The 24,626-nt window shown below is 38.4% G+C and overlaps 2 protein-coding genes and 2 long non-coding RNA genes across 4 annotated transcripts in view; 1 reads left to right on the forward strand and 3 right to left on the reverse strand.

The window, feature by feature from the left end:
- Positions 1-10,165, reverse strand: part of LOC103480213 (mitogen-activated protein kinase kinase kinase 11) — a 43,906-nt gene extending 33,741 nt beyond the window's left edge. The window contains exon 1 of the mRNA XM_081599141.1: positions 7,905-10,165. Coding sequence (XP_081455267.1) covers positions 7,905-8,661 — 757 coding nt within the window. The 5' untranslated portion in view covers positions 8,662-10,165. The remainder of the gene's footprint in view (positions 1-7,904) is intronic.
- Positions 10,166-11,382: 1,217 nt separating this feature from the next.
- LOC145548572 (uncharacterized) lies at positions 11,383-13,720 on the forward strand. Its single transcript, XR_014084571.1, has 2 exons — positions 11,383-12,327; positions 12,985-13,720. It is a non-coding gene; the product is annotated as an uncharacterized LOC145548572 (long non-coding RNA).
- Positions 13,721-13,865: 145 nt separating this feature from the next.
- On the reverse strand, positions 13,866-16,100 carry LOC145548573 (uncharacterized). The gene is made up of 2 exons (XR_014084572.1): positions 14,780-16,100; positions 13,866-14,091 (listed from the first exon to the last, which is right to left on the reverse strand). It is a non-coding gene; the product is annotated as an uncharacterized LOC145548573 (long non-coding RNA).
- A 2,357-nt stretch (positions 16,101-18,457) lies between these two features.
- Positions 18,458-23,820, reverse strand: drap1 (DR1-associated protein 1 (negative cofactor 2 alpha)). The gene is made up of 7 exons (XM_008435053.3): positions 23,616-23,820; positions 23,076-23,148; positions 21,995-22,088; positions 21,779-21,904; positions 20,783-20,873; positions 20,618-20,706; positions 18,458-19,679 (listed from the first exon to the last, which is right to left on the reverse strand). Exons 1-7 carry the CDS (start codon positions 23,655-23,657, stop codon positions 19,496-19,498), a joined length of 699 nt encoding a protein of 232 aa, XP_008433275.2. The 5' UTR covers positions 23,658-23,820; the 3' UTR covers positions 18,458-19,495.
- Positions 23,821-24,626: the final 806 nt, after the last annotated feature.

Raw genomic sequence — 24,626 nt, forward strand, 5'->3', positions numbered from 1 at the left:
TTGTAGTTATCTTAAGGTCTTATCTCAGTAAAAGAAAGCATACGTGATGACTAAAACATCAACCGTTTCTTTTTCATACATAACAAAAGTCACATAAATATAAAAACAACTGAAGCTTAGAAGACTTATTTTGCAATATTAGGATTTTTTTCAATCTATATTTTGTTTAGTAAATACTGTGGAATCAATATTTAGGACTGTGGAGACACAGATTAAATATAAAAATAGAACCAACTTCTATCCTGCTTTTTCTGAGCGTCATCATAACCATCATCCAAACTAACCGACCAAACCAAACCTAACGCACACAAAGCAGGGTCCCGTGTCTGGGTAGCCACTTCAACTCTGTCAGGATCAGGAAGGGGGTTATAAATGATTCGTTCTACCAGGTGAAAGTCTGTGTGTAAGCAGTCATTTATTAACAAGCCCCCCGAGCTTCTGTGTTGAAATTTAACCTTCATTAGGGTCGCTTCCTTACAAAACTTCACAAAGGGGGCGGGGAGGTCTACCACTGGCTTGACCTAGAAGCAAGGCAGTGATCAGAGCCAGAGCTTAAGTTCTAATGTATAAAGTAGAGCTCCATAATTGAAATTTCCCCTCTGAGACATACTTCTGCTGCTTGAGGAAGTACATCTTTTGAGCGCTCCTGTTTGCACTTCTACCACGTCAACACGCAGAGACTTCTCACCTATCTCAAAAGAATGGGTAAAAAAAACTATAACGAATGCTATAAAAACAGCTTTCAAACATTTAAAACCTTCTAAATGTTTCTGCATTATGAGATAAATATTTGTCAGAAGCGCATTTCAGGGCCCTGAGAAGTCAGAACGACTGTTAATTCGCAAGAATGCACCGATGTGAAAACCTGGGCCAATGTAGGCAGCCGATATTTACAGATATTACTCAATTGCTTTGACAATGGTGATTAATATTTTCTTAATTTTGTTCCTCAATTTTGTTTAAGCACATCATAATCCTTTTTATCTGTGATTTTGGTGGCATGTGGTTTTTATTTCCTTTTTATTTATTGTTATTGGTTGCGTTTTATTTCAGATATTTTAAATATCTTCTAGCTTCATTGTGGAGTGTTCTCCACAAAATGAAAGTTTTTTGGGAGCGCAAACTTTTTTTTCTATGCCATTATCAATATATTACCTGAAAATGGTCTTTAAATGACAATATTATCGTTTATCTCAGTGATTTTAGGGTCAATTTATTGTCCAATAAAATTTGTTATTGTGAAAGGCCTAATTGTTAGCCTAGCTACGACCAAGTCCACATCTATCTTCATGATATTGTTTCTCATAGGAACAACAGAACAGTGTCCGATTAATTTTGACCTCACAGTCAAAAAAGTAGTGAGATTAATTTCCAAATGAATAGTTTCAACATTTTTCAGTAAAAAATACAAGTGTTTCAGGTTAAGTGAGGAAGAAGATAGAGGAATAGGACATTTTTGACATTTAAGTGATATTCAGCTTTAACACTGGTGATTGTGACAATTACAGTGCCTTGAAAGAAAAAGTATCTACTTCAACTTAGGTTTTTTGTAGCATTCAACTATTTAAAAAAATATTTTAAGTGCATTAAAATGAAGGAAAACAAATGTGAGTTCCTTTTGGGATTCATCATTCTGAACGGAGCTGAATTAAAAGTTCCAAACCAACAAACTATTAGCAGAAACAGGTCAAACCCACTAATTTAAAATGAAGGTTAGGTTTATTAACCCTTGTATGAGGAAATGGGGTTCAACCGACCCCACACACGTAAAACTTGTATCATTTGCCATAGTCCTCTACGTTTGCCTCAGTCCTCGCACACAAGGGTTAAGGGGGGAGGGGGAGAGAAAAAGAGTTATTCCAACATTCCCAGCCCTGTGTGAAAATATAGTTTCCCATCTTGGTAAAACAGGACTGAGCATGTTTTTGTTTAATTTCTTTAGAAACTACAAACCTAAAAATGATCATAAAAAAACATTCTTCACATAGAACCTGTCTAACATAGAACCTGGCCCAGAGATCTTAAACAGCAACACATCATGCCTTAATCTATAGAAATACAAGAACATCTTTACAAAAAAACCCACCTGTCAGTGTAGGAAGGGTTATAAAATTATTTGAGTTGATTATTTGAGTTGCTCAGTTGATGTCAGAGTTCATGACTCGGCAATGAAGACTGGATGAAATTGGCCTCCATTGGAGGGTCCCAAGGCAAGACACACTGCCTACCAAAATAACACAAAGACCTGTCTAATATTTCCTGAACAAAATCTTGATGGGAAACTATTCTTTGGACTATTAGGAAAGTGTGCAGCATTTCAGAAAAACAAAGAATTATATTAACTGTGAAACATGGTGGTGGTAGGGTCATGGTGTGGGGGTACTTTGCTGTTTGAAAAGGAGTCGTAACTCAGAGACATTGATTCTGCTTTTTATCAGAAAATGTTAAAGGGGAATGTCTGACTGCAATTCTAAGGTTATGGGTCAGAAGAAGCTAATCTCTACAGTCATTCATATCGGCGCTACTGAAGGTGCACTCAATAAGTGATAAGAAAATTAAATGACTCCTAGACTGACTGCTTTGTAAATGCCAGCCAGTACCATGTAAAGTAGCATTGCGTCCAGGTATTTAAGCTTCCCAAGTTGAATTTTAATTTAGGACATTTTAGATACGTTCTGGAAAAATCCGTGAATAGATTCATTTCCCACAAATAATTTGGAGTTGCGTTCCACAGAGACATTTACGAATTAGTAAACCCTGAACCGCGAATAAGCCTGGGCTTACTGCAGTGTTGAGATGTGTTCCACTGTATTAAAACATTTGATGGTACGTTTGGTGTTAGAAGTATTCAAATAAGCAGCTATAAGCATTTTTAGAAGGGAATTCAAGTATTCACAGACTTTAACTAGTAGCAGACAGCTGCGGCCCGTGGAAACTCGAGGTTTTATAATGCTAACCTCGCTAACTGCTCTAACTGGTAATATGAAGATGCTTGAGTCAGATAAAAAAAAAAAAAATTTCCAAAGACTCTGTTTTAGTGCTTAATGTCCACTCATGGAAGAAAAGCTGAGACAAATATTCTCAGTGCAGATAAAATCTGTAACAGTAAGTCAAATCCTTGGAGAAAAAAAAATAACCGAGATCATAAATTGGACAGAAAATTATGATAGCAGTATCTCTAGTGTGGGTTGGTACAGATTATGTTACATATGGTTTATTTTTTTTAGTGCTTCATTTATTGCCAATGTGATTTGCCCTGCGCATAATTTGAGAATAAATTTCACAACCTCATTTAACTTTAATTACCTTAAGCAACCTTGTGTACTTTTGATTGTCAAAGAAACCCATCGCTACATCAGCTCAACATTTAACTTGCTAAATTTAATCAGAAAATAAAATTTATCAAGCACATAATACAAGCAGGGACAGCAATTCCCTACATGCAGAAAACATCACACACTATTGATGTTTTTTTTGGTTTTTTTTAAGTGCGCGATATCGTGGGACACTGGAGGCCCTGAATGAAAACATGCTGGTAAAGAGATGCATCAGATGTTTGTCCACTCGTAGCAAAAAAAAAAAAAAATTTAAATGCCATGTTGATCCAAGATCTATCTGCGGCTTCTTCCTGAGAAAGAAGTCTCTAAGCACCGGCCCAGAGAGTGCTTAGCTTGGCGCTTTTCCCCCCTCCGGCATTTCTAACTAAAGCTCTCTGCAAAGTTTTATGTGCTGTGGTGTTGCATATAGCTGGTTTTAGGTCTATGAAGGCTTTGTGCAGGAAAAAAAAAAAGAAACACACACACACAGGGTGAAAAGAGCACAGCTGAACCTGACGGATTGTGAAATACAAGGACGAAAAACATGTCGCCGACTGATAATCCATTTCTGATTAGACACTCAGTGGCCCAAAGTTCTAGCATACATAAAGACTGTTTTTATGTCTCCTAATCAAAGCAAATTTGACCTAAAAGCCAGAGCTGGTTCCTTTATCATAAACAGATGCAGAAAGGAGGTTTTAAAATAGGCATGAAGTGCCATTTTATAGCACAATCAAGTATCTAGGCTACCTTCAGGTGTTAAAAAAATGCTGTAAATATAAAACATGACTAAAAACAATTTAAATTCATAGAATTACGCCTTGAAATTGGGTCTCGGTCTCTTTAAGATGCTCTTTCTGAAACTCCGCCTTCATTAAGTCGTCACAACATGGTTCCTCCATGAACCATTTAACAACATTTTTACCAGCATTGCACTGAGAAGTAGCTTGTGTAATACGCTCAGCTGATGTGCAGTTCCACCAGGTGTTTGTCAATTGCTGCTGAAGGAGAGCTATCATACTCTTTTGAATTTCAACAAATATTCTCAAGTATTTCTCTTTATTATTTAGCTTCACTTTATTTTTTACTTTTATTGTTTTACTGGAAGTTCCCTCGTGTTTAGAGGAAGTTGTTCCTCCACACTGTCGCCATGTACTTATTCAAGATGACTCGAAACAAGCTACTGGTTTTGTTGGACGCCTTTTAGCTAATCATCACTGCACGCTGTGTAACCTAGTGAATGTGACTGTGCTGTATTACATCAGGGTCTTAGCTTTGCTAAATTTATTTTATAGGAAAAAAAGTGGGGTTGCATCAACTGCAGTTTTCTGGCAGATTGCTGATCTTTAAAAAGCCTGACACGTCGATTCCGATTTTGGCCGATACCAATTTTTTTTAGTCTGAAAATTAACAACATAGTTGCTAAATTGGATACATGCCTAAGTTGGTTTCACATGCACATTTTGGCTAATCACCCAAAATTACGGAAATTAGGGTTGATTTATTGACTTTACAGGTGCATTATTTACTGAATTTACAGATGCACTCAATTTCTTTTATACTTTCAGTCAGTCAATAAAGGGTAAGTTGTCTGACTGGTTATAGCAGTTGTTACAATTTTATTGGTGATATTTATGTATTAAAATGAACCTTTGTTGTGGTCTTCAATAGCAAAGCACTGACTAGATATTGAAAAACATTTCTAGATCGGGTATCGGTGACAATGTGTCCGATCCACTGGGGAGATCTGTTCAGTCTAACTCTAATGCTTCACTATTTATTTTACATTACACTTAGAATTCCTAATTGCACTTTCTGAACTATTTGAAAGAAGGTTTGTTGCAGTTCATTTTTACATTTTTGACCAAGGTTGTCAACATGTTGTTTTTCGTCAGTTTCAGTTTTATTCTTTATTTGACATTGGCTGTTATACTCCTATTTTGAATTGAGTGAACAAATTAAATTTGTGTTGTGTTAATATGTCTGACCTAGCTTGTGAAGATATTGGTGAATTTAAGCGTCCTGTGCTGAGTCATTACATACATTTGTAATTCAGTACAGTGCGATTTAAGTCAATTCAGCATTGTTCTTCTGTTTCGGGTAAGATATCAGCCATTACTAAATCTCAGATATCTGTATCGGTAGTCAAAAAAGTGGATCGGTGCATCCATAGTTTTCAATTGCTTGTTGGGCAGAATGCTTGTTGCTGTTCTGCTGTTTTTCACACAAGTATAACTTATATAAGGTTCATTAGGTATTTTACCTGCTTGGGTAGAGTCTAAAATTTACCAATTATAGTTTTAAAGTAGCTCTTAAGCTTTATAGACATGCTTATTTTTTACAAATGAATATGCTTTTTTTTTTTTTTTTAAAGCAAATCTGTTTTACTTCTAAGAAAAATGTTTTTTTTAGTCCACCTGATTGGCAGTGCACATCAAAGGGACTTTAAAGGGATTTCAGTTCATGCAAAGTCTCAAAATCCCACAGAAATGGCGGCTGAAAAAACACAAACTGCAACGTGCCAAAAGTACAACTCCTCTGCACACATTCAGACACAATCCTGTAGTCTCTTCTTTGTCCATGTTCGCTGGAATTCAAGTTATGGCCCTCTGGCTTCGACCCAAGCGCCCCCACAAAGCACCCTCTCCAGCACGCTCCTGTTTAATCAGCATCTTCTGCTGGTCATTAGCTTCAACAGCAACTCTTGGCTGTTGTTTATGAGCCCTGTGAGGATAATGACTTTGCACCTCCATCCATCACGGTGACAGATTAGCCCAATTATCTCCAAGTTCTCTTTTTTTATGCTGCGCTCGTCATTTTCTTAACCTGTGGTTTTCGATGGACCAGATCACAACAACAACAACTAAAAACAAAACGTTGCATTCGATTCCATCTTTTAATATTTCCTTTACAAGTCGCTGCCATGTTGCAATACAGCTCACTTGGGGATACAGATATAAAAGAAAGGAGACAAAACGAGCGTGACAGATTTATGAAATAAAATGGCACCTCAAGAAAGAAGAACTTGCATCAATATTCTGAGGAACTGACAACTCATTCAGAGGCTGATCTTTTTTTTTGCTGAACTACCAACCAAATCGTTCAAGTAGCTCTGCTTTATTTCCTTTTAAGATCCCCTTCGATGCTCCTGCACCTGTTTGTCAAGCCAATCAGCAAACCTACTAAACAAAAACAAAAAAAGACATTGTCTTGGTGAGATCCCTCCACCCCCACCAATCTTTCTTCTGTCCTTCCTACAACACAACAGGATGTTGCTCAGTGACACAACGGGGCTACATCTGTATGGAGACATGTAGAGGCAGGCCGGGGACAAAAGCTTGAGAGAAGAATTAAAAAACAAGAGGCAGCAGGAGGCAGGAGAGCGATATGATCTCGTGGCACACACAGAGAGGGATTGCGTTGGAGCTGGCCTGCCCCATATACAAACACCATATTACCATAACTCCCTGCTTCTTCTTCTTCTCCTGCACTGCAGGAGAAGAGTTTTCATCTGGGAGAGAAACCCTGACAGGAGGAGGCAAAGATAAGCTAGAGAGAAGACGTCTGTGATGACAATCATGTCAACGATCTGACGACTGAGGCTGATGCATACGGAGGAGAGGAGGGATGTCTTGGGATGTGCTGCATAATGCCCTCCTCCCCTCAAAGTGTGCAATAAACACGACTCGAATGAAGCGGGTTAACCTCACCAGTCACAGCCGTATTTCTCAGGAAATGACAGAACTGCACAATGGTAAATGTAAGGAATGATAACACCATAGAGACGACTGCTGTAAACTATAGCTGGAAGATAGAAACTGAAGGTAAAAGTACCGGAACAGCAGAGACGTGTTCCGCGCGATAGAGCTGACACGCCGCCTCTTTAAGGTCTCAAAGTCCGAGGGATAAGTCCCAAAGGTGCTGATGCGGAAACATTTCCTGACCTTTGCTCGGCAGCAAAGTATTCTTGTCCCGTCGACGGCTCACTCAAAGACCTTGCAGTCTCTATCACTGAGGCCTGCTTTTGTCAGCATGCAAGTCATGTGATTGGGCTACCACAAAAAAGTATTAGCAACCCACAATGAAAAATTGTGAGGGCCTTGAACCAGGTCTTGCAGGTTTATGATATTTCCCTGGTTCAACATAATATAACATCACATGAATGATGCTTATTTCAATCAGGTCAGGAACATGACGATGTTCTCTTGAGTAATTGAGTCATTCATTTAGTCCTGCAGTACCCCCCTCATTGTCACGCATTTTTCTGACACTCCCTTCACTCCGTGTGTGAATTTCTTTCTGGTGTCAAAGGTTAGGGTTAGCATGACAGGAAAAATGTACAAACCAGAGATAGACTGACAATGACCCATAGCAACAAGTGGGAGAAGGACATACCTGCATTACACAATTTTTTTGTTTTAAAACCTTATAACTGGTAAAAGTAATTTGCTATTGCCATGACACCTAAAAAGCATTTTAGAAACCACTAAGGTCCCTATGATTATATCCCTAAACTTAAATCCAGCAGTTAGACACAGATGGACAGACCGACCGGGGTGTTATAGTTGAAAGACTTTAAGGACTTACTGTTGTTAGACTTGAGATCCCGGTGGATGACCGGCACGATGGCTTCATTGTGCAGGTACACCATCCCTCTTGCTATCTGCACGGCCCAGTTGACCAGGACGTGAGGAGGGATGCGGCGGCCGGCCAGTGCCCGGCTCAGTGGTCCACCCGAGGCATACTCCATAATGAGGCACAGGTTGGGCTCCTGCAAGCACACCCCCTTCAGGGCGATGATGTTCTGGTGGGTGAGCATGGCAAACAAATGGGCTTCCTGCTTCACGTTCTGCGCTGTCACACTGATGTCCTCGTCCGGGTCTTGCCGGGCCGCCTTCACGGCCACCAGCTCACCCCTCCATGTACCTCGATACACTTTCCCGAAGCCTCCAACCCCAATCACCTCCTCCAAGCTCAGCTCCCGGAAATCCACCTCCTCGGGATCAACGGTGCCAACCACGGCACGGTTCAGCTCCTCCACCACGCTGGTACCTGGTAGCTTGGCATATCCACTAGGCTTGAAGGAGCCGTAGTTGGATGGGAAGATGCCCACCTTGTTGTTGACCTTACCTGCCCACCAACCCTCATCCCCAGATATCTCAGAGTCCTGAGAGAGAACCTCCACCAGGTCACCTTTACGCAAGGTGAGCTCGTCTTTACAAGAGGCCTCATAGTCGAACAAAACTGTCCATACAGGGTTGGTGAAGTTCCCTTTTTGGGACTGATCCAAGTTCTTCCAGTTCGACAGCGAGCTACGACTGAATATGTTCTTCAGCGGCTCCATGGAACCTCCACTATATTGCCTGACTGGATCCGACTGCTCACTCCAGGGGTCTGAAAATAAAGTACAAAGGAGTACTTTATTGCACCTTGCTCCCTTTCCTGTCTTTGTTGTTGTCTCATCAGGGACCAATGAGGTGTGTTCAAAAGTCAGACCAACAGGTGGGCTATGGAAAAGGATTCAGGGACAAATGAAAGTCAAATGTCTTCCATTTGTTCTTGGATTAAACTCAAATCTTTCCATTTCCGCAGTCCTCAGATGGTTTGCTTTTCGTAGCATTTATCAAATCTCTACAAGTCAGCAGTAATTAACTCTCTGAAAGATTGATGTGGTGTGTGGTTTTCCCGCACATGGCTTGAGTAAATTATCATCTCATCATCCTGTGTTTAAAAGACTCTGGAATCAACTCATTATGACTGAATTTGTCCTCCTTTCCCCCCCCTCCTCATTCAGAACAACCAACTGTTGAGCAGCAAGTGCGAAGAGTCAAAGTTCAAAATTAATGTTCAGGAATGAAACCGCTTACAGATGAGAGTCCCAATCAACATTTCCCACACACTTGGTAGTCCATACTCGGTTTTTATGTATTTTTAGCCATTAAGAGCAGTGGTCACCATAAGCAGGAAGCGCTGAGAGGAGTAGAAGAATAGCAGGAAAAGGAGCATTCAGTCCAGCCAACCAGTGTTTTACGACAAGTTTCAAGCGCTGACCACTCTTCATTATTTAAGCCCGAGGACCCAGAAAGTGCGCCTGAACGCAACACTGCGGTGACCACACAGGAAATCCCGCATTCCCGTGCTCCAAAACATCCATGCTGGCTGTGTTATGAAGGAGCTCATACATAAACTGCGAGCCGCCGACTCTGGGAACAGGAAGAGCTCTCCAAATCTGCTTGGCTTTTCAGTCCTGAGGAGGGAAAAAACCGAAAGAAAGAAAAACAAACTATTCCCGATAACTTTGGTTCTTGTTGGGAGTTCAGCGCCGGGCCCGGGTCACTTCGGTGCTCCGCTTCATAAAGACGGTGTCAAAACTGCGGAACTGTTCCGTGAGAAGTTTTTACTCCGTTCCTCTTCCTCGGTCAGCCTTCAGCGGCCAGCACCTCGGACCACTCCAACGTCGCTGCTTACAGCCGCTGTGCCGGAGGGTGGGGTTTCAAAACTTTTTCCTCTCCCAACAGGAAACAAAGTCAGCTGACACGCTCCCGCCAATGGGGACCAAGTAAATACAAAACTTCCGATTTCAAAATAAAAGTTCATTAATACGGGCTTTTATGCCAGGCGAAATGTAGACGGCTCACTGCCACACCTAAACGCGTCCGCCATGTTGTGAGTGGCAAGTTCTCTTTGAAAACCAAGTTTCCTTTTAAAAAATCGAATACGTTCAGATAACTTTGATAAATGTTCTGAACTAAAGCTTATTAAAATCTACTAATTACACTGATATTACTAATAATTAAAAATTAAGAGTTCAACCAATTTGAAACGTAATGTCTACTTACCGAAACTAAATTTGCCTTAATTTACCTTTGAAAACATACAAACCGCTTGATTAAATGTCTCAATTTATTTAAACTGTATCATTATACAATTACATAGTTAATAATAAATAATTTATGCAGGTGAAATGAAGTGAAAAAAATATTTATCATTAATTTGATATTGTTTTTTTTGTTGTTGTTTGCTTTTAACCAATTGGTTGGAGCAATTGCCATTAAAATATTTCCTACTGAAATCCTTGTTTATTCACATCTCACATATTTAGTGACAGAGATAGCTAAAAACACAATCTGACAGGGACTGGGTACTTTTGTGTAGAAGGGACTGTTTACTTATAAAGAGAAGGAACAAAAAAATTGCAATTTAAAGGGCAAAAAAAAACCCACTAATGATCCTTTAAAAATTGCTTTTATTTTGAAAAGTACACCATTAGTTCGTGTTTGTCTAGTTTTTACACCACGTATTGAATAATAATACTATCTCTGAGAAAAAGGCTTAAAGCAATTTAAAAATCAGAAAGACTTACTCATTTGAATCTTTAATGTTTGGTTAAAGAACATAATTTCCTAAAAGATATATATTGCATTTGAAGTATGCCCCTCCCGACCCCAGGGACAAGGGTGTACAGAAAATGGATGGATGGATGGATGGATGGATGGATGGATGGATGGATGGATGGATGGATGGATGGATGGATGGATGGATGGATGGATGGATGGATGGAGTATGCCCCAATTTTTTTGGTTATTTCTGAAATATGTTGAAACTCTTTCATGCATTTTATTTTCCTACACCATGTTATAAAAGCATTATTCTCATTCCGCTTTTTTTTAATTTATTGGGATTTCTTGGGATAGTATGGAGAGCCATTTCAGCCAAAATTAAATAAATAAATAAATGGGTGAAATAAATAAAAAATGAGTAAAATAAATCAAAAAATGAAGAAAATGAGTGAAATAAATAAATAATTTGTTAAATAAATAATTTAGCTTTTTCATTAACCCATTTTTTCATTTATTTATTTTTCATATTATCAATTTCCCTTTTTTCATTAATCTATTTTTCATTTACCCACTTTTCATTAATCTATTTTTCATTTAACCATTTTTTAATTTAGCTTTTTCATTAACCCCATTTTTCATTTCTTTATTTTTCACATTATCAATTTCCCAATTTCTCTTTTCATTTATCTATTTTTATTTATCCCTTTATCCATTTACCCATTTTTCATTAATTTATTTTTCAATTAACCACTTTTCAATTTCCCTTTTTATTAACCCAATTTTTTCATTTATTTATTTTTCCGATTATCAATTTCTCTATTTCTCTTTTTCATTAATCTATTTTTCATTAATCTATTTTTCATTTGTCCATTTTTTCATTTATCCCTTTATCTATTTACCCATTTTTCATTAATCTATTTTTAATTTAAACATTTTTTGATTTCCTTTTTCCATTAACCCGATTTTCTATTTCCCAGTTTCATTAATCAATTTCTCATATATCCCTTTTTTATTTACCCAATTTTCTTTTATCTATTTTTCATTCAACATTTGTTTGAAAAATCTTTACTTTTCCCATTTTCCAATTCCCCTTATTTATTTAGTATTTCCTTATTTTCTTATTTATCACATTCTATTTCCCCGCAAAACTTAGGGAAAAAATAAATGCAAATGAGGAGAGGCACGTCATCAGGCTACAACTTCCCCAATTGGTTGGTTAGCGTCACACCCATACTTTGCTTCAAGAAAGATGGCGACCTACTAACGGGTTATCAATAAGCTGAAGCTCATTAACTTCATTAGAAAATAGTGTTATTACTCCTGACTTTAGTTCTCGTGTGGCCGCTCAGACAGAACGTGTTTCAGTTGGCGGCTCTCATGGACTCAGAGCTTCACCGTCGGGAGTTTTTATAGTTTGAACGAAGCGGCCGCTGAAGTTGGCTTACGATTGAAGGTTCGGGACACCTTCGTAGCTACCAGCTGTGATCCAACTATAAGGAGCAACTTTACTGTACATCGTAAGTGAACTGCAATATCCAGAGGCAGCTCTACGGACCATCGGGCTGAAAGAATGAGAGTGGAGAGCCTTGGAGATCTGCATCGGAGGCCATCTTTCAGACATGCACCGCTGCTGTCCGTCCAGGATCCTCCGGTTGCCCAGACGTTGCACGGTAAGCTACTAACGCTGATGTTTGTTTTCCAACTACAGTCATATTTAATCAATAGGGCTCAATTACGGTCGCGGGAGTTTTTGAGTTGATCTCGGCAGTAGGTGACAAGCTGAACGTCTCCAGGATGTTGAGACCAGCACGTCCTCTGATCCAATACATCTTATTAAGGATAAAATCAACAAAACGTGTTCAAATTAATGGCCCAACAGGTTGATTAAAGACAGTAAAAAGGTAGGAGTGGTTTCGAGTCGATCGCCTTGTTTTACCTTTGTAAACAGACAACCGGAATACAGTGACATTTAGTGAGGGTACAGAATGGAGAATGGATAAAAGCTGAACTCCTGCTACAATCTTTGCCTCTCTTGGTTAAAAAAATTAGTTTAAATAATAGTGATGCTTCATAATAAAATGACTTGAGTAAAAGTAAAAAGTTCAGCATAGTAAGAGTATTCCTAAAAGTTCATTTGAGTTTCAAAAAGTTACTCAACTATATTTAAGTAAATGTAATTAGTCACTCCTAAACTCTGCCCTTCTGAGGGAACAGGAGAAGGAACTGTTAAGGAAATAAATTAATCTTATTTTGATACTAAACATTGTTTCAATTAACAAATGAATCATAAATAACACCCAGAACATATTCTGTTATGTTTATTCAAGGGTGAAGGAACAGAATGACTGGAGATCCTGGCTGAGAGGGACCAGGGCTGACAGTGAGGAGAACCGTCTGCACTGTGAGCAGCACCAGAACTCCTGATGGGTCTCCTTCAGGAAGAAGCAGAGAGACGGCCGACCTCCACAGAGAAGAGTTCACCCAAACATCAGAGGAAAAATGAATGCTGGTGCTCAACAGAGCAGCCTCTTTTCTTAAACCCAACACACACAGGGTGTTGTGGCCCCGATTAAAAACCTGCTAACTTCAATTTAACTGAAACACAGAACATCCAGAAATGTGATGAGCTTCAGCTATAGAGTGGAAATGACAGTGAGATGAAAACATTTGTCTATATCACTCTGTTATACAGGACATTAACATTTTAAAGTGTTTGTTCCAGAGCCCCTGATACAAACGATAGCATTAGCTCATCCATCAGACATTTACTGAGGCCTGAAACATGCAGGGCAGACGACCTGAGGACTGACTGGTTAAACTATTTCACTGACGCTTCAGATTGCAGATTTCCAATTGAAGGCGTCTGTAAATGAACACAATCATTATTCAATAAACCAAGCTGTGTAAAATAACTGCTAGGGTTGCTATTAAGAACCCAATATGTCATGTTTGTTCATTTCTACGTTGTCATACATACAAGGTCCTCCACTCACTGTTTAGCTTCATGTTGAAGAATCTTCAGTGTAATGAAACCAAAAAATAAAACAGGTCCAAAACTTTCAATCTGTATTCTATTTTTGTAGCTTTGTTCTATTAAGATCGCTTCCTTTATTTTAAGCCACAAACAAACGATCATTTTATTGTCTCTGGGACGTGAAAACATGAGATTTGATTAAATTAGAACTTCACATATTAGAAGGAACACAGATTTCATAATAATCAGTTTGTTTATTCAAAACAGTAAAATACAGACGGTTCATGCATATCAATGGTATAAGAACAGCCAATTTTTTTTAAATGAATGTGTCACCAGTGCATGTGGCCGAGTGTTCCTGCTCCAGAAAGCTGAAGGTCTCTGGTCATCCTGAAGCTGTGAGCCCACTGGGAGTCTGAAGGGAAACACTGAGACCAGAGGCCTGCAGGATGGTCTGCATCTGAAAACATACATGATGGAAACATTAATGAATGTGCTGCGCCAAAAAGCTGTACTTTTGACCTGGTGGCGATGGAACCAGTTATGGTAGATCTGAACTTTGGTTTGATGACCTAAATATGAGAAGCTTCAGACTGACAGGAGTTGGGTTAAAGCCACATCTTGTGAAGTTGGGATATTTTTCCTCCAACAGGATCCAGAGGAATCGCAACAAACCAGAAGTTGGACTAGAATTTATTTCAATGTCATTTGTGAATGTCAGCTTCTCATTTTCAACAGTGCATATGCATGTGGGCCACACTTGGCACACCTCAGGGATATAACCAAGAGAGGCAAAGATTGTAGCAGGAGTTCAGCTTTTATCCATTCTCCATTCTGTACCCTCACTAAATGTCACTGTATTCCGGTTGTCTGTTTACAAAGGTAAAACAAGGCGATCGACTCGAAACCACTCCTACCTTTTTACTGTCTTTAATCAACCTGTTGGGCCATTAATTTGAACACGTTTTGTTGATTTTATCCTTAATAAGATGTATTGGATCAGAGGACGTGCTGGTCTCAACATCCTGGAGACGTTCAGCTTGTCACCTACTGCCGAGATCAACTCAAAAACTCCCGCGACCGTAATTGAGCCCTATTGATTAAATATGACTGTAGTTGGAAAACAAACATCAGCGTTAGTAGCTTACCGTGCAACGTCTGGGCAACCGGAGGATCCTGGACGGACAGCAGCGGTGCATGTCTGAAAGATGGCCTCCGATGCAGATCTCCAAGGCTCTCCACTCTCATTCTTTCAGCCCGATGCTCCGTAGAGCTGCCTCTGGATATTGCAGTTCACTTACGATGTACAGTAAAGTTGCTCCTTATAGTTGGATCACAGCTGGTAGCTACGAAGGTGTCCCGAACCTTCAATCGTAAGCCAACTTCAGCGGCCGCTTCGTTCAAACTATAAAAACTCCCGACGGTGAAGCTCTGAGTCCATGAGAGCCGCCAACTGAAACACGTTCTGTCTGAGCGGCCACACGAGAACTAAAGTCAGGAGTAATAACACTATTTTCTAATGAAGTTAATGAGCTTCAGCTTATTGATAACCCGTTAGTAGGTCGCCATCTTTCTTGAAGCAAAGTATGGGTGTGACGCTAACCAACCAATTGGGGAAGTTGTAGCCTGATGACGTGCCTCTCCTCATTTGCATTTATTTTTTCCCTAAGTTTTGCGGGGAAATAGAATGTGATAAATAAGAAAATAAGGAAATACTAAATAAATAAGGGGAATTGGAAAATGGGAAAAGTAAAGATTTTTCAAACAAATGTTGAATGAAAAATAGATAAAAGAAAATTGGGTAAATAAAAAAGGGATATATGAGAAATTGATTAATGAAACTGGGAAATAGAAAATCGGGTTAATGGAAAAAGGAAATCAAAAAATGTTTAAATTAAAAAATAGATTAATGAAAAATGGGTAAATAGATAAAGGGATAAATGAAAAAATGGACAAATGAAAAATAGATTAATGAAAAATAGATTAATGAAAAAGAGAAATAGAGAAATTGATAATCGGAAAAATAAATAAATGAAAAAATTGGGTTAATAAAAAAGGGAAATTGAAAAGTGGTTAATTGAAAAATAAATTAATGAAAAATGGGTAAATGGATAAAGGGATAAATAAAAAATAGATAAATGAAAAAGAGAAATTGGGAAATTGATAATGTGAAAAATAAAGAAATGAAAAATGGGGTTAATGAAAAAGCTAAATTAAAAAATGGTTAAATGAAAAATAGATTAATGAAAAGTGGGTAAATGAAAATAGATTAATGAAAAAAGGGAAATTGATAATATGAAAAATAAATAAATGAAAAAATGGGTTAATGAAAAAGCTAAATTATTTATTTAACAAATTATTTATTTATTTCACTCATTTTCTTCATTTTTTGATTTATTTTACTCATTTTTTATTTATTTCACCCATTTATTTATTTATTTAATTTTGGCTGAAATGGCTCTCCATAGGATAGCTCAAAGAAAATTAACACCTTTAAATTGGGCCACTATCTTTTTAAAAACTTCTGCACTTTCTGAAACTCTTCCTTCAGGACGTCATCACTACATAATTCTTCTTTGATGTTTCACTAGCATTGCACTGTGAGAAGCATAACGAGCTCAGCTGATGCACAGTTCCACTAGGTGTTTGCTAATTGCTGCTGGCTAGTCTGAAGGAGTTGCGGCAGAGGGAGGCAGATGGAGGCTTAGTGAGGTGGAAGCTTAGAAACTGCAGCTCAGAGGAGGAGCTTTGTCCTTGAAGGCGGGGCTAGGTCCAACAAGGTGTTTTTGCACAGCTGAATGGTTGCTATGGTGATTAAAGAATTTCTCAAACATGCATGAAAGACTAAACGCAACACTCCAGGTATGTTCTTGATGTGAGAATAACATGACGTAAAACTCAAAACTTGATTTCACATAATACTGCCCCTTTAAAACATTACAATTTGATAAAAAGGAATATAAACCCAGAAGGGAAACATTTCATAGCACTATTTTTATCCAGAAACTTTAATTAAGCACATACATATAAAAAACTACAAAGTTAAATGTGGAACACGTCTTGTGAATTATGATATGACCATAATTCATTTATGGCCATATCAACTTTTAAGTTTTCATGCAAGTTCGTTCATATCATTTTAGCAAACAATCAAACAGAGCAACAAACAGACACGACGTTTAAAACAATAAAATACACGTTAAATCAGGCCGTCGTATTGTTCAGAGCTGAAGCACAAGGTGCATTTGATTCAAGCCAAAACATTACGGAATTTCTTTTTCGTTTTTTCCTCCCTCACATTTCCTCTTGTTTTTAAAAAAGTGCAGACAGCCTAGAAGACAGTAGCTTGATGGGAGCGGATGAGAATCAGAGGGGCCACCTTTGGCCCCTGTTGGCTGCTGTGTGGAAACAGTGCGCTTCCTTCTGCTGGCTCGCCTTCCCTTCCCTCCCCCGTACTGCTCTTTGTCTGAACACCAATCCTAAAGTCAACCACCCAAACTCCGATCCCACCCTCCTCCGTACTACACACACACACACACACACACAGCCACACACACACACACACACACACACACACACAAAAGAGGCTCCACCTTCCTCCCAGTCCGCTGAGTCAACTCTTGCGCAGGAAGGATGCAGTTGTTTTTGCGGCACCAGATCCAAGTCGCCTCTTTGGTTGGGTGGTAAAAAGCTCGGGGTTAACCAAACAAATATGGCAGTGGGAAGAGGAAATGGGTTGAAGACGCTCCGAGGGGCAAAGCGGGAGCCCCCCCCCCCTCCACCCCTGATGCTCCAAAGGTGACGACCAACATAGCAGCTCTCCTCCCAACCTGTGCTGTCTTGCACATAATCTGATTCAAATACCCAAGGAGGAGAGGCTGCTGATAAATGCTAGGCATTGTCTTCCAGAGGGCCGCGTGAGTCACGGAACGTGAAGCCGCTTCCATGGGAACCTTTACGCGTTGCAAAATTCAGGAAGGCGGCAACATCAAAAACAAAAAAACAAAAACCAAAAAAAAAAAAAGGGAGGCACAAAAACCGAGCCAAAGGATTACAAATCATGTGATTTGCGGTTGTGAAACGGGGAAATGAAGGAGGAAGCAGTTTGACGACTCTGCCAAAAGATGCCACAGGGTTTCAATTTTCCACTTCCAGCCGGTGAACCAAACAGCCATTTCTAAAGATGGACGCCCCAGCTGATAGTCCTAACTAAATATATCTGCCTGCATTTTTTTTGCATGTTGTTATATTAATATAAAAACAAATTTTAAACAACCATGCCACGAGTTCCAAAAATTGTAACTATTTTGCACGTTTTGCTCCATCACACTGGAAAATGGAAATACACGGATCAACACAAATGATTGGTAGAAGAAGTTTCTCTTGGAACATAAGTTGATCCTACACTGCAAAAAGTTTAACAAAGTAGTTTTGGTCTATAGTTTGTAGTACAAACATCCGGGTGAACTTGAAATAAGACAAAAATAACTTACAAGTAAGTTTTAAGCGAGATATAGGTGCTTGTTTAGAGTCAATAATTGCTTGATGCTTATAAAAAAAGTATTTGTTCCATTGGCAGATTATTTTCACTGCTAACATGGGAAAATTATCTGAACTTTTAAACTATACGACAACAATTTAAGGAGGAGCAGGTTCAGGTTGTTGGTGTCCCGATTCTCTAGCGAACGACTCAGGAGGAACATTTATGAAAACTTTTTATGCAGTTGAATAAAAAAAATAAATAAATAAACTTCCAACATTTAAGCAAAACGTAACGTGAACTTGTTTGTTTTTTTTTCTTTTCACACCAACGAAGAAACCACAAGTGCTGTCCATTTTTTTTTATTTAAATGTGAACTTTATTTCACCCATACAAAATAAAAAGAACATTAAAAGTTTACAATACAGAGTAAACTGTCTCGCAACCATTTTATAACAAGCTCGCCGTGTAAATGGGAGTTCCACCTCTGCGTTCGTTTAAAATAAAGAATCTAAAAGAAGGAAAAACGAATGTTAAAGACAGAGGAGCAAACGTTGGAGGGTGTGGCCAGAAAAAAAAAAAAAAAAACATGGTCCAATACTTGTGTATTTTACAGGCAAACAAATTTATGGTTAAGTGAAATAATAAAAACACACTCAGATCAAAATCTTTACCCCCTGCTGATGTGATTGAAATCAATTTTGAGTTTAAAGCAGAGACTAAATTTGAAACGAAAGCAAACAGCAGGTTGCAAACACGTGGTAGGAAAAAATAAATAAAAAATTCACCTGCTTTTCTGTCGACTGAGATCAGGCACGACTAGAAAGATGCAGCTGGCATCTTAGCACTCGGCTGAAAGACGACATCAAATACACGCTTCATAATTCACCTGGGCTCGCCATCAGCTTGAGCTTTAAAAAGTTGATTTTTTTCTTTGGGTCGGAGGAATTGCATTTGTTTTTATTATGCAGAGAAATTTTGGAAAAAAAAAAAAAAAAGACAAAAAGAAACAAAGCTGTGAGGTGAAATAAACCACACCTATCCTGTCTGCTGTGGCTCACCGTGTTATACTAGTCGAGACAAAAAAAAAAAAAAAATCTAAACAGCAAAGAGCTAGCTTAAAAAACAATCCCCCCCATCTCTACATTAAAATAAAAGCTTTTTAAAAAAATTAAAACACCTAATGTACAACAAGGTTTTGTCTCTTACAGCTTTCTTCTGTTAGCGGGCTGCGATGAAGATGAAGAGTCCTCTTCTTCACTGCTGCAGCAGCCACCAGGGGGCCAACTTCATCTGGAAATAATGCTGGGTTTGTGTGTGTGTTTGCATGTGTGTGTGTGTGAGAGATAAAGAGAGGATGTTGGTGGGGAGGGCAGGGAGGTAGCTAAGAGTCATAGTCTTCATCGTCGTCCTCCTCCTCGTTTTTGTGCGGCGCAGGCGCTGGGGGGGGCAGAGCGACGCTCACCATGGAGGGATGAGGGGCGAACGCCATGGTGCCCTGGGCCGGAGCCGGGTTGGCTGCTGTCACCATGTTGCCCGTGTTCCCGAACTGGGAGGTGGGGTTTGAGCTGGGAAGGGGAGGGAGCACAAGCAGAAAATGTATGAGATAGGCCACTGAGGGCCGTTCCAAACTCTTTATATTAGCAGTATAAAAGTCAAAGAAGGTACATAAAAATGCATGCTGCACTATATATAAATATAGAAAAATGTACAGTTCTAAATTCCTTAACATAACATGCTAAGAAACGTATAAAACCTTATGGTTATAATAATAATATTAAAAGGGGTGGGCATTTATCGTATCGTTTATCATTTATCGTGATAAATTTCTTATCGCAATAACAATTTTGATTTCTCATCACCATGATGAATTCCATGTAACAAGGTTTAAAACCCCCCAGAACTGTCTGGATTGTTTTCTGTGTAACACCTACCCCTAAATAATAATATGGAGCTCACATCAAGACTCTTTACAGCAAAATTAAATCAAGCAAAATTATATCTTGTACGAATCAAATATGGAAAAGTTCAAGAGGTATGAAAACATTTGCATAGGATGTGGATAGTTCAAATATGTGAGCATCATTATAGAAAAGAAGATCCCCATGTCTAAACTCAGAAATATTTTTTCTTCTGATTCCAGTGGGAAAACAGCACCCTCTAGTGGTTTGGGATTATAACGTCACTTTAAAAACTTCTGAAATGATCTAACCCTGCACATCCAAATTCATAATTCTAATGGAGGGCTTTTAGTAGCCCCACAGACCTGACATTAGTTCTGCTTCAAGCTTAATAAATCCTCTCTAAACATAGAAAAAAAAGTTAAATTAAAAGCACTTTAATTTAAAGTGCCTTTAATTTAAGCACCTAATTACTTCACCTGAAAGCGGTTCAATCATTCAGCCTCCATTTTGTTCCGTCTGGTCACTCGTCTCTACCTTTTCCAGCCGCTCTGGGCTGTCGGAGAGACCAGCTTTCAGACGCATGGCGTCTTCCGTCTCCTCACCTGTGGAACATGGATGTAGCCTGCTGGTTTGTGCTTGACTGGGAGCCGTCGTCCTCGTCCCCGTACGTCTCACTGTCTTCAGAATCTTCCTGTTTTCACCGACACAAAAACACAAAAGTGTGTGAGTTTTTTTCCCAAAGCATCACTGTGTAAATTATCTCCTACCTCTTGCTCCGACTCTGTTCCAGAAAGCTTCTTGTCTTTGCCTTTGGAGCCGGCTCCCCCGTTCTTGCGACCTGATCCTGGCTTTCGTCCCCTAAAAAAATTACAAAAAAATAAATAAATAAAAAAAGAATAAATAAATAGATTTTGTAAGGAGAAGTTAAGGTAGGTGCTGCTTCCAGGAACTTTTTCCAAACAGTTCAGGTTTCAGTTTGTGACCTCAGTAAAGAACTACTTTGGTACTCTAAAACAACAAACACTTGCTTATTAAAGAGAAGTTACGTCACAACATAAAGTCAGAAAATGTTTACATTTGCAGTTAAAAAAAAAACATAACCAAAGCCATATTTAAAGTGTATTTAATCTTATTTCAAACTCTGTCAGAGTTGCTTTGTGGAAAAATGTCAACGAATCAAGTTTAACAACAACTGTAAGACATATTTAACATATTATGCTGATATTTAATTAAATCCAATCCAAAAATACTTTTTTTAATCCGAAATATAAATTAAAAAGATGTCGTAGCTCATATCAACCAAGTATCTTCATAGAGCCATTATGAATGACCATGCTGTGGGAAGAAAGGGTCTAAAGTAGCAGTCAGTGTCGCAACGAATCAGAAGAGGCCCCTAACCGAAGACGGTTTCTGTATGACAGTCATGACATGCTAACAAATGGGGTCATAGTTCAGGGAATGAACTGTTCCCAATTGTAAATTAAAAGGAAGGAAGGAAAGAAAAAAACATTGTTGCTATGGTTACACATTACAACTGTCCAACAGCAAAACCAGAGGAAATAATTGTCCTTAATCAAAAAAATAACAGACAAAAAAGAAGAAATCAGAACTAAAGTAACAGATAACATGCTAACACCATGAGGGGGCGCAATTTTTTATTTATTTTTTATTCATGAATGAATGGTTTTTGACTCTATTGTACTTCCCTAACTCTGAGGTGTCTGTTCTGTTGACCCTGTCAGAGCGTTGGCTCCCTGAACTACCTGCGTGGGACTTTTTCTCCTCCAGCCTCGGTGTGGTTCTCCTCGCCCTCGCCCTGCATGTCCGGCACCGTCGCCACCAGGTCTTTGAGGAAGTCAAACTGCTGCTCCAGCTCGATGCACTGCTTCCTGCCAAAAACAGATGCAACAGGCTTTAAAAAAAAAAAAGCACTAGCCTTTAAAATCTATAGTAAACCTGTTCCGAACGCAGTAACTCACAGGTGCGACGTCGTCATGGTTTTGGCGTTCCTCGACTGGGTGACCTGGCAGGCCTTCGTCAGCAGCGATTCCAGGAAAAGCTCCAGAGCTCTCGCTGAGGCTTTGCTTCAGGAAAATAAACCGTTGCAGGTCCCAATCCGTGGTTTTTGTAGTAGGTTTTTGAATTCATTCATGCAAAAAAAAATTTTTTTGTTTGTTTTTCATATTTTTAATTTAAGTTAAAATTTGAGATTAATATTTCACTGCTCGGGTTTTACGTGACCCGGAAATAATTCACCAGATATTACTCTGATCGAGTTAAAGCACATCACGTTTGCACTATTTTATATTTGAGTTAAAAACAATAAAACAAAGCAACCCATCATGCCGTTCGGAAAAATATTTTAAAAGCCGAATGTGTTTTGAAGGCATAACCTTAACATAACAAGTAAGGTGAAAATAATATGAATAAAAAGTAATTTATTCCATTTCTTTAACCGGGACTAAATTTGAAAAATATGCAATTTTTTTGTATCCAATTCAAAAAGCAACACAAACAAAAAAGGGTGACTTTTTTATTTCTTGATTGTAAATTAAAAAAATACAGAACAGAATTTTTTTTTTGCTTTTGGTTGTTTTGCTAAATATGAATGTAGCTGTATGCATGGATTATCATACAGGAGGAAGAAGACAGTAAAAATCATGCAGACTCCATAATGATACATTTTGTGCATGTATATAATTTGGAAAAAGTAGAAATTGTAACATGAATAACCAAACTACACTCCAATGTGCAAATCTGTATAATCAAATGTGTGTATTATATACAGTTGTATAATATTTACGATATAGATTTGTCTTTTTTCTTATGCTTAACTATAATTATATGTTCTTTTGTTTTCTTCTCATTTTTTTCTGTCATTTTACTTGTTCGAAATAAATAAAGATCTCATCATTCAACAACACGTAATATCAGCAGAGAAACAGTTTTCTGTCGGCGTGAAAATTTATTGCCAATTAGCGTTCCTTAAAGTAGACCTAAAACGTTTGGAGGCATAATATCAAATGTCTCGCATACACACACCCTAAACCAGAAGGATACAGATTATAACGGGAACTGCTGCAGCCACTTTGCCTATTTCTTCATCTGTCTGCATGATCTTCTTAATCCTCGCCTGGAAGAAGGACAGATCTGATGTTATTTCCATGCAAACACTCAAAGTGTTCAAATGAGAAAACTGTGCGGATAAATTACTACGAATTTTAAGCAGAATGTGCAGGATGTACCATGACACCTCATGCACTCAGAAGACGTATAAATAATGACATTTCTAAAAGATTCAGCCTGGGTTAGCTCTACATGCTAAAAACAACGACTCCTGGAAGCTAACTTGGGATAAAAACATGAAACATAAGTTAGTTTAGTTAGTTTAATTCAGAGAAACCTACGACTTATCCGTAAAGAAGTTTGACTACTTTAGCAAATACTTTCCGCTAGCTCTTTGGCTTTTTTTTGGGCTTTCTGGGCAATAAAAGACACCCGAAGCCCCTCAAGTTTAGCTACAACAAATAGCTTCTCATTTTCACTGTTAGCTAAAGTTAGCCAGTGCTGACGCCGGTAGAAATAAAGCTTTCAACTCACCGGAGGGAATCTGGCGTTGTATTTCTTCTTTTTGCTGGGCATAATTAAATAAACTTTGTTGTTAAAGTAAAATAAAATACAAAAACGCTCGAAATTATAAGCCTACACCATATACAATCCTCCTCCAGTCCCGGCTAACTTGTTAGCACGTTGTCGTCAGTCGTGTCAGTTTGGTTCCGCAGGGTCTCAGCGCCGTCAGCCTCAAACAGAGTTTGTTCCGCATTTTTCTCTGAAAAAATAAATTACATTCTGCATTACGATGTGGTAGCTATAAATGATAGAAATGTAGTGAACCCGTTACACAATTTGTTTTCGAAGTTGTTGTTTTTGTGCAGAAACTGCTAATAAATAAAAAATATTTATCGGTAAAAATAAAACACATTTTATTATTATTATTCTGTAATGAAGCACAAAAATGACCAAATATTTTAAAGGAGTATTTAACGATAATTGGCTAAAAGAAAGAAAGAAAGAAAGAAAGAAAGAAAGAAAGAAAGAAAGAAAGAAAGAAAAGGGACATATTTTTATTACAACAGAGCTGCGTCATCAAGCTGAAGTTGGTATCTGAATCGTATCCGCTTAAAGGGCTAATTTATAGACTATTTTGGACCAGCTTTGACAGTCAAAAGTGGTTTGTTACAACTTTAATGAGGAAAGATTCACAAAAATACAACATATTTTGTGAAACTAAAAGGAGAACTGCTTCAATGCTTTTTGTTTTCAGTATTACATAGACTACATTATAGACGGATTCTAATGAAATCTTAAAAACTACAATATCTAGGTCTGTCACACCAGTTTTGCATTTCTCTCAATTTTTCGCACTATTTCACAGCGTACTGCTGTCACATCTACGTTTTGTTTGCAGTAATTTCTGTCAATTTCCATGCAACAATGTTTAACTTCATGCCTACTGAGTCCTCTACATGGCATGCACTAAACAGGACTTCTTATGACTTTCTTCTTTTTGCATAAAGGCCAAAAAAATATAGGAAATTATTATTTTAATTA

The sequence above is a fragment of the Poecilia reticulata genome, chromosome 18 (genome assembly GCF_904066995.2).
Source record: "Poecilia reticulata chromosome 18, P_reticulata-male-v2, whole genome shotgun sequence".
In the NCBI taxonomy this organism is placed as follows: domain Eukaryota; kingdom Metazoa; phylum Chordata; class Actinopteri; order Cyprinodontiformes; family Poeciliidae; genus Poecilia; species Poecilia reticulata.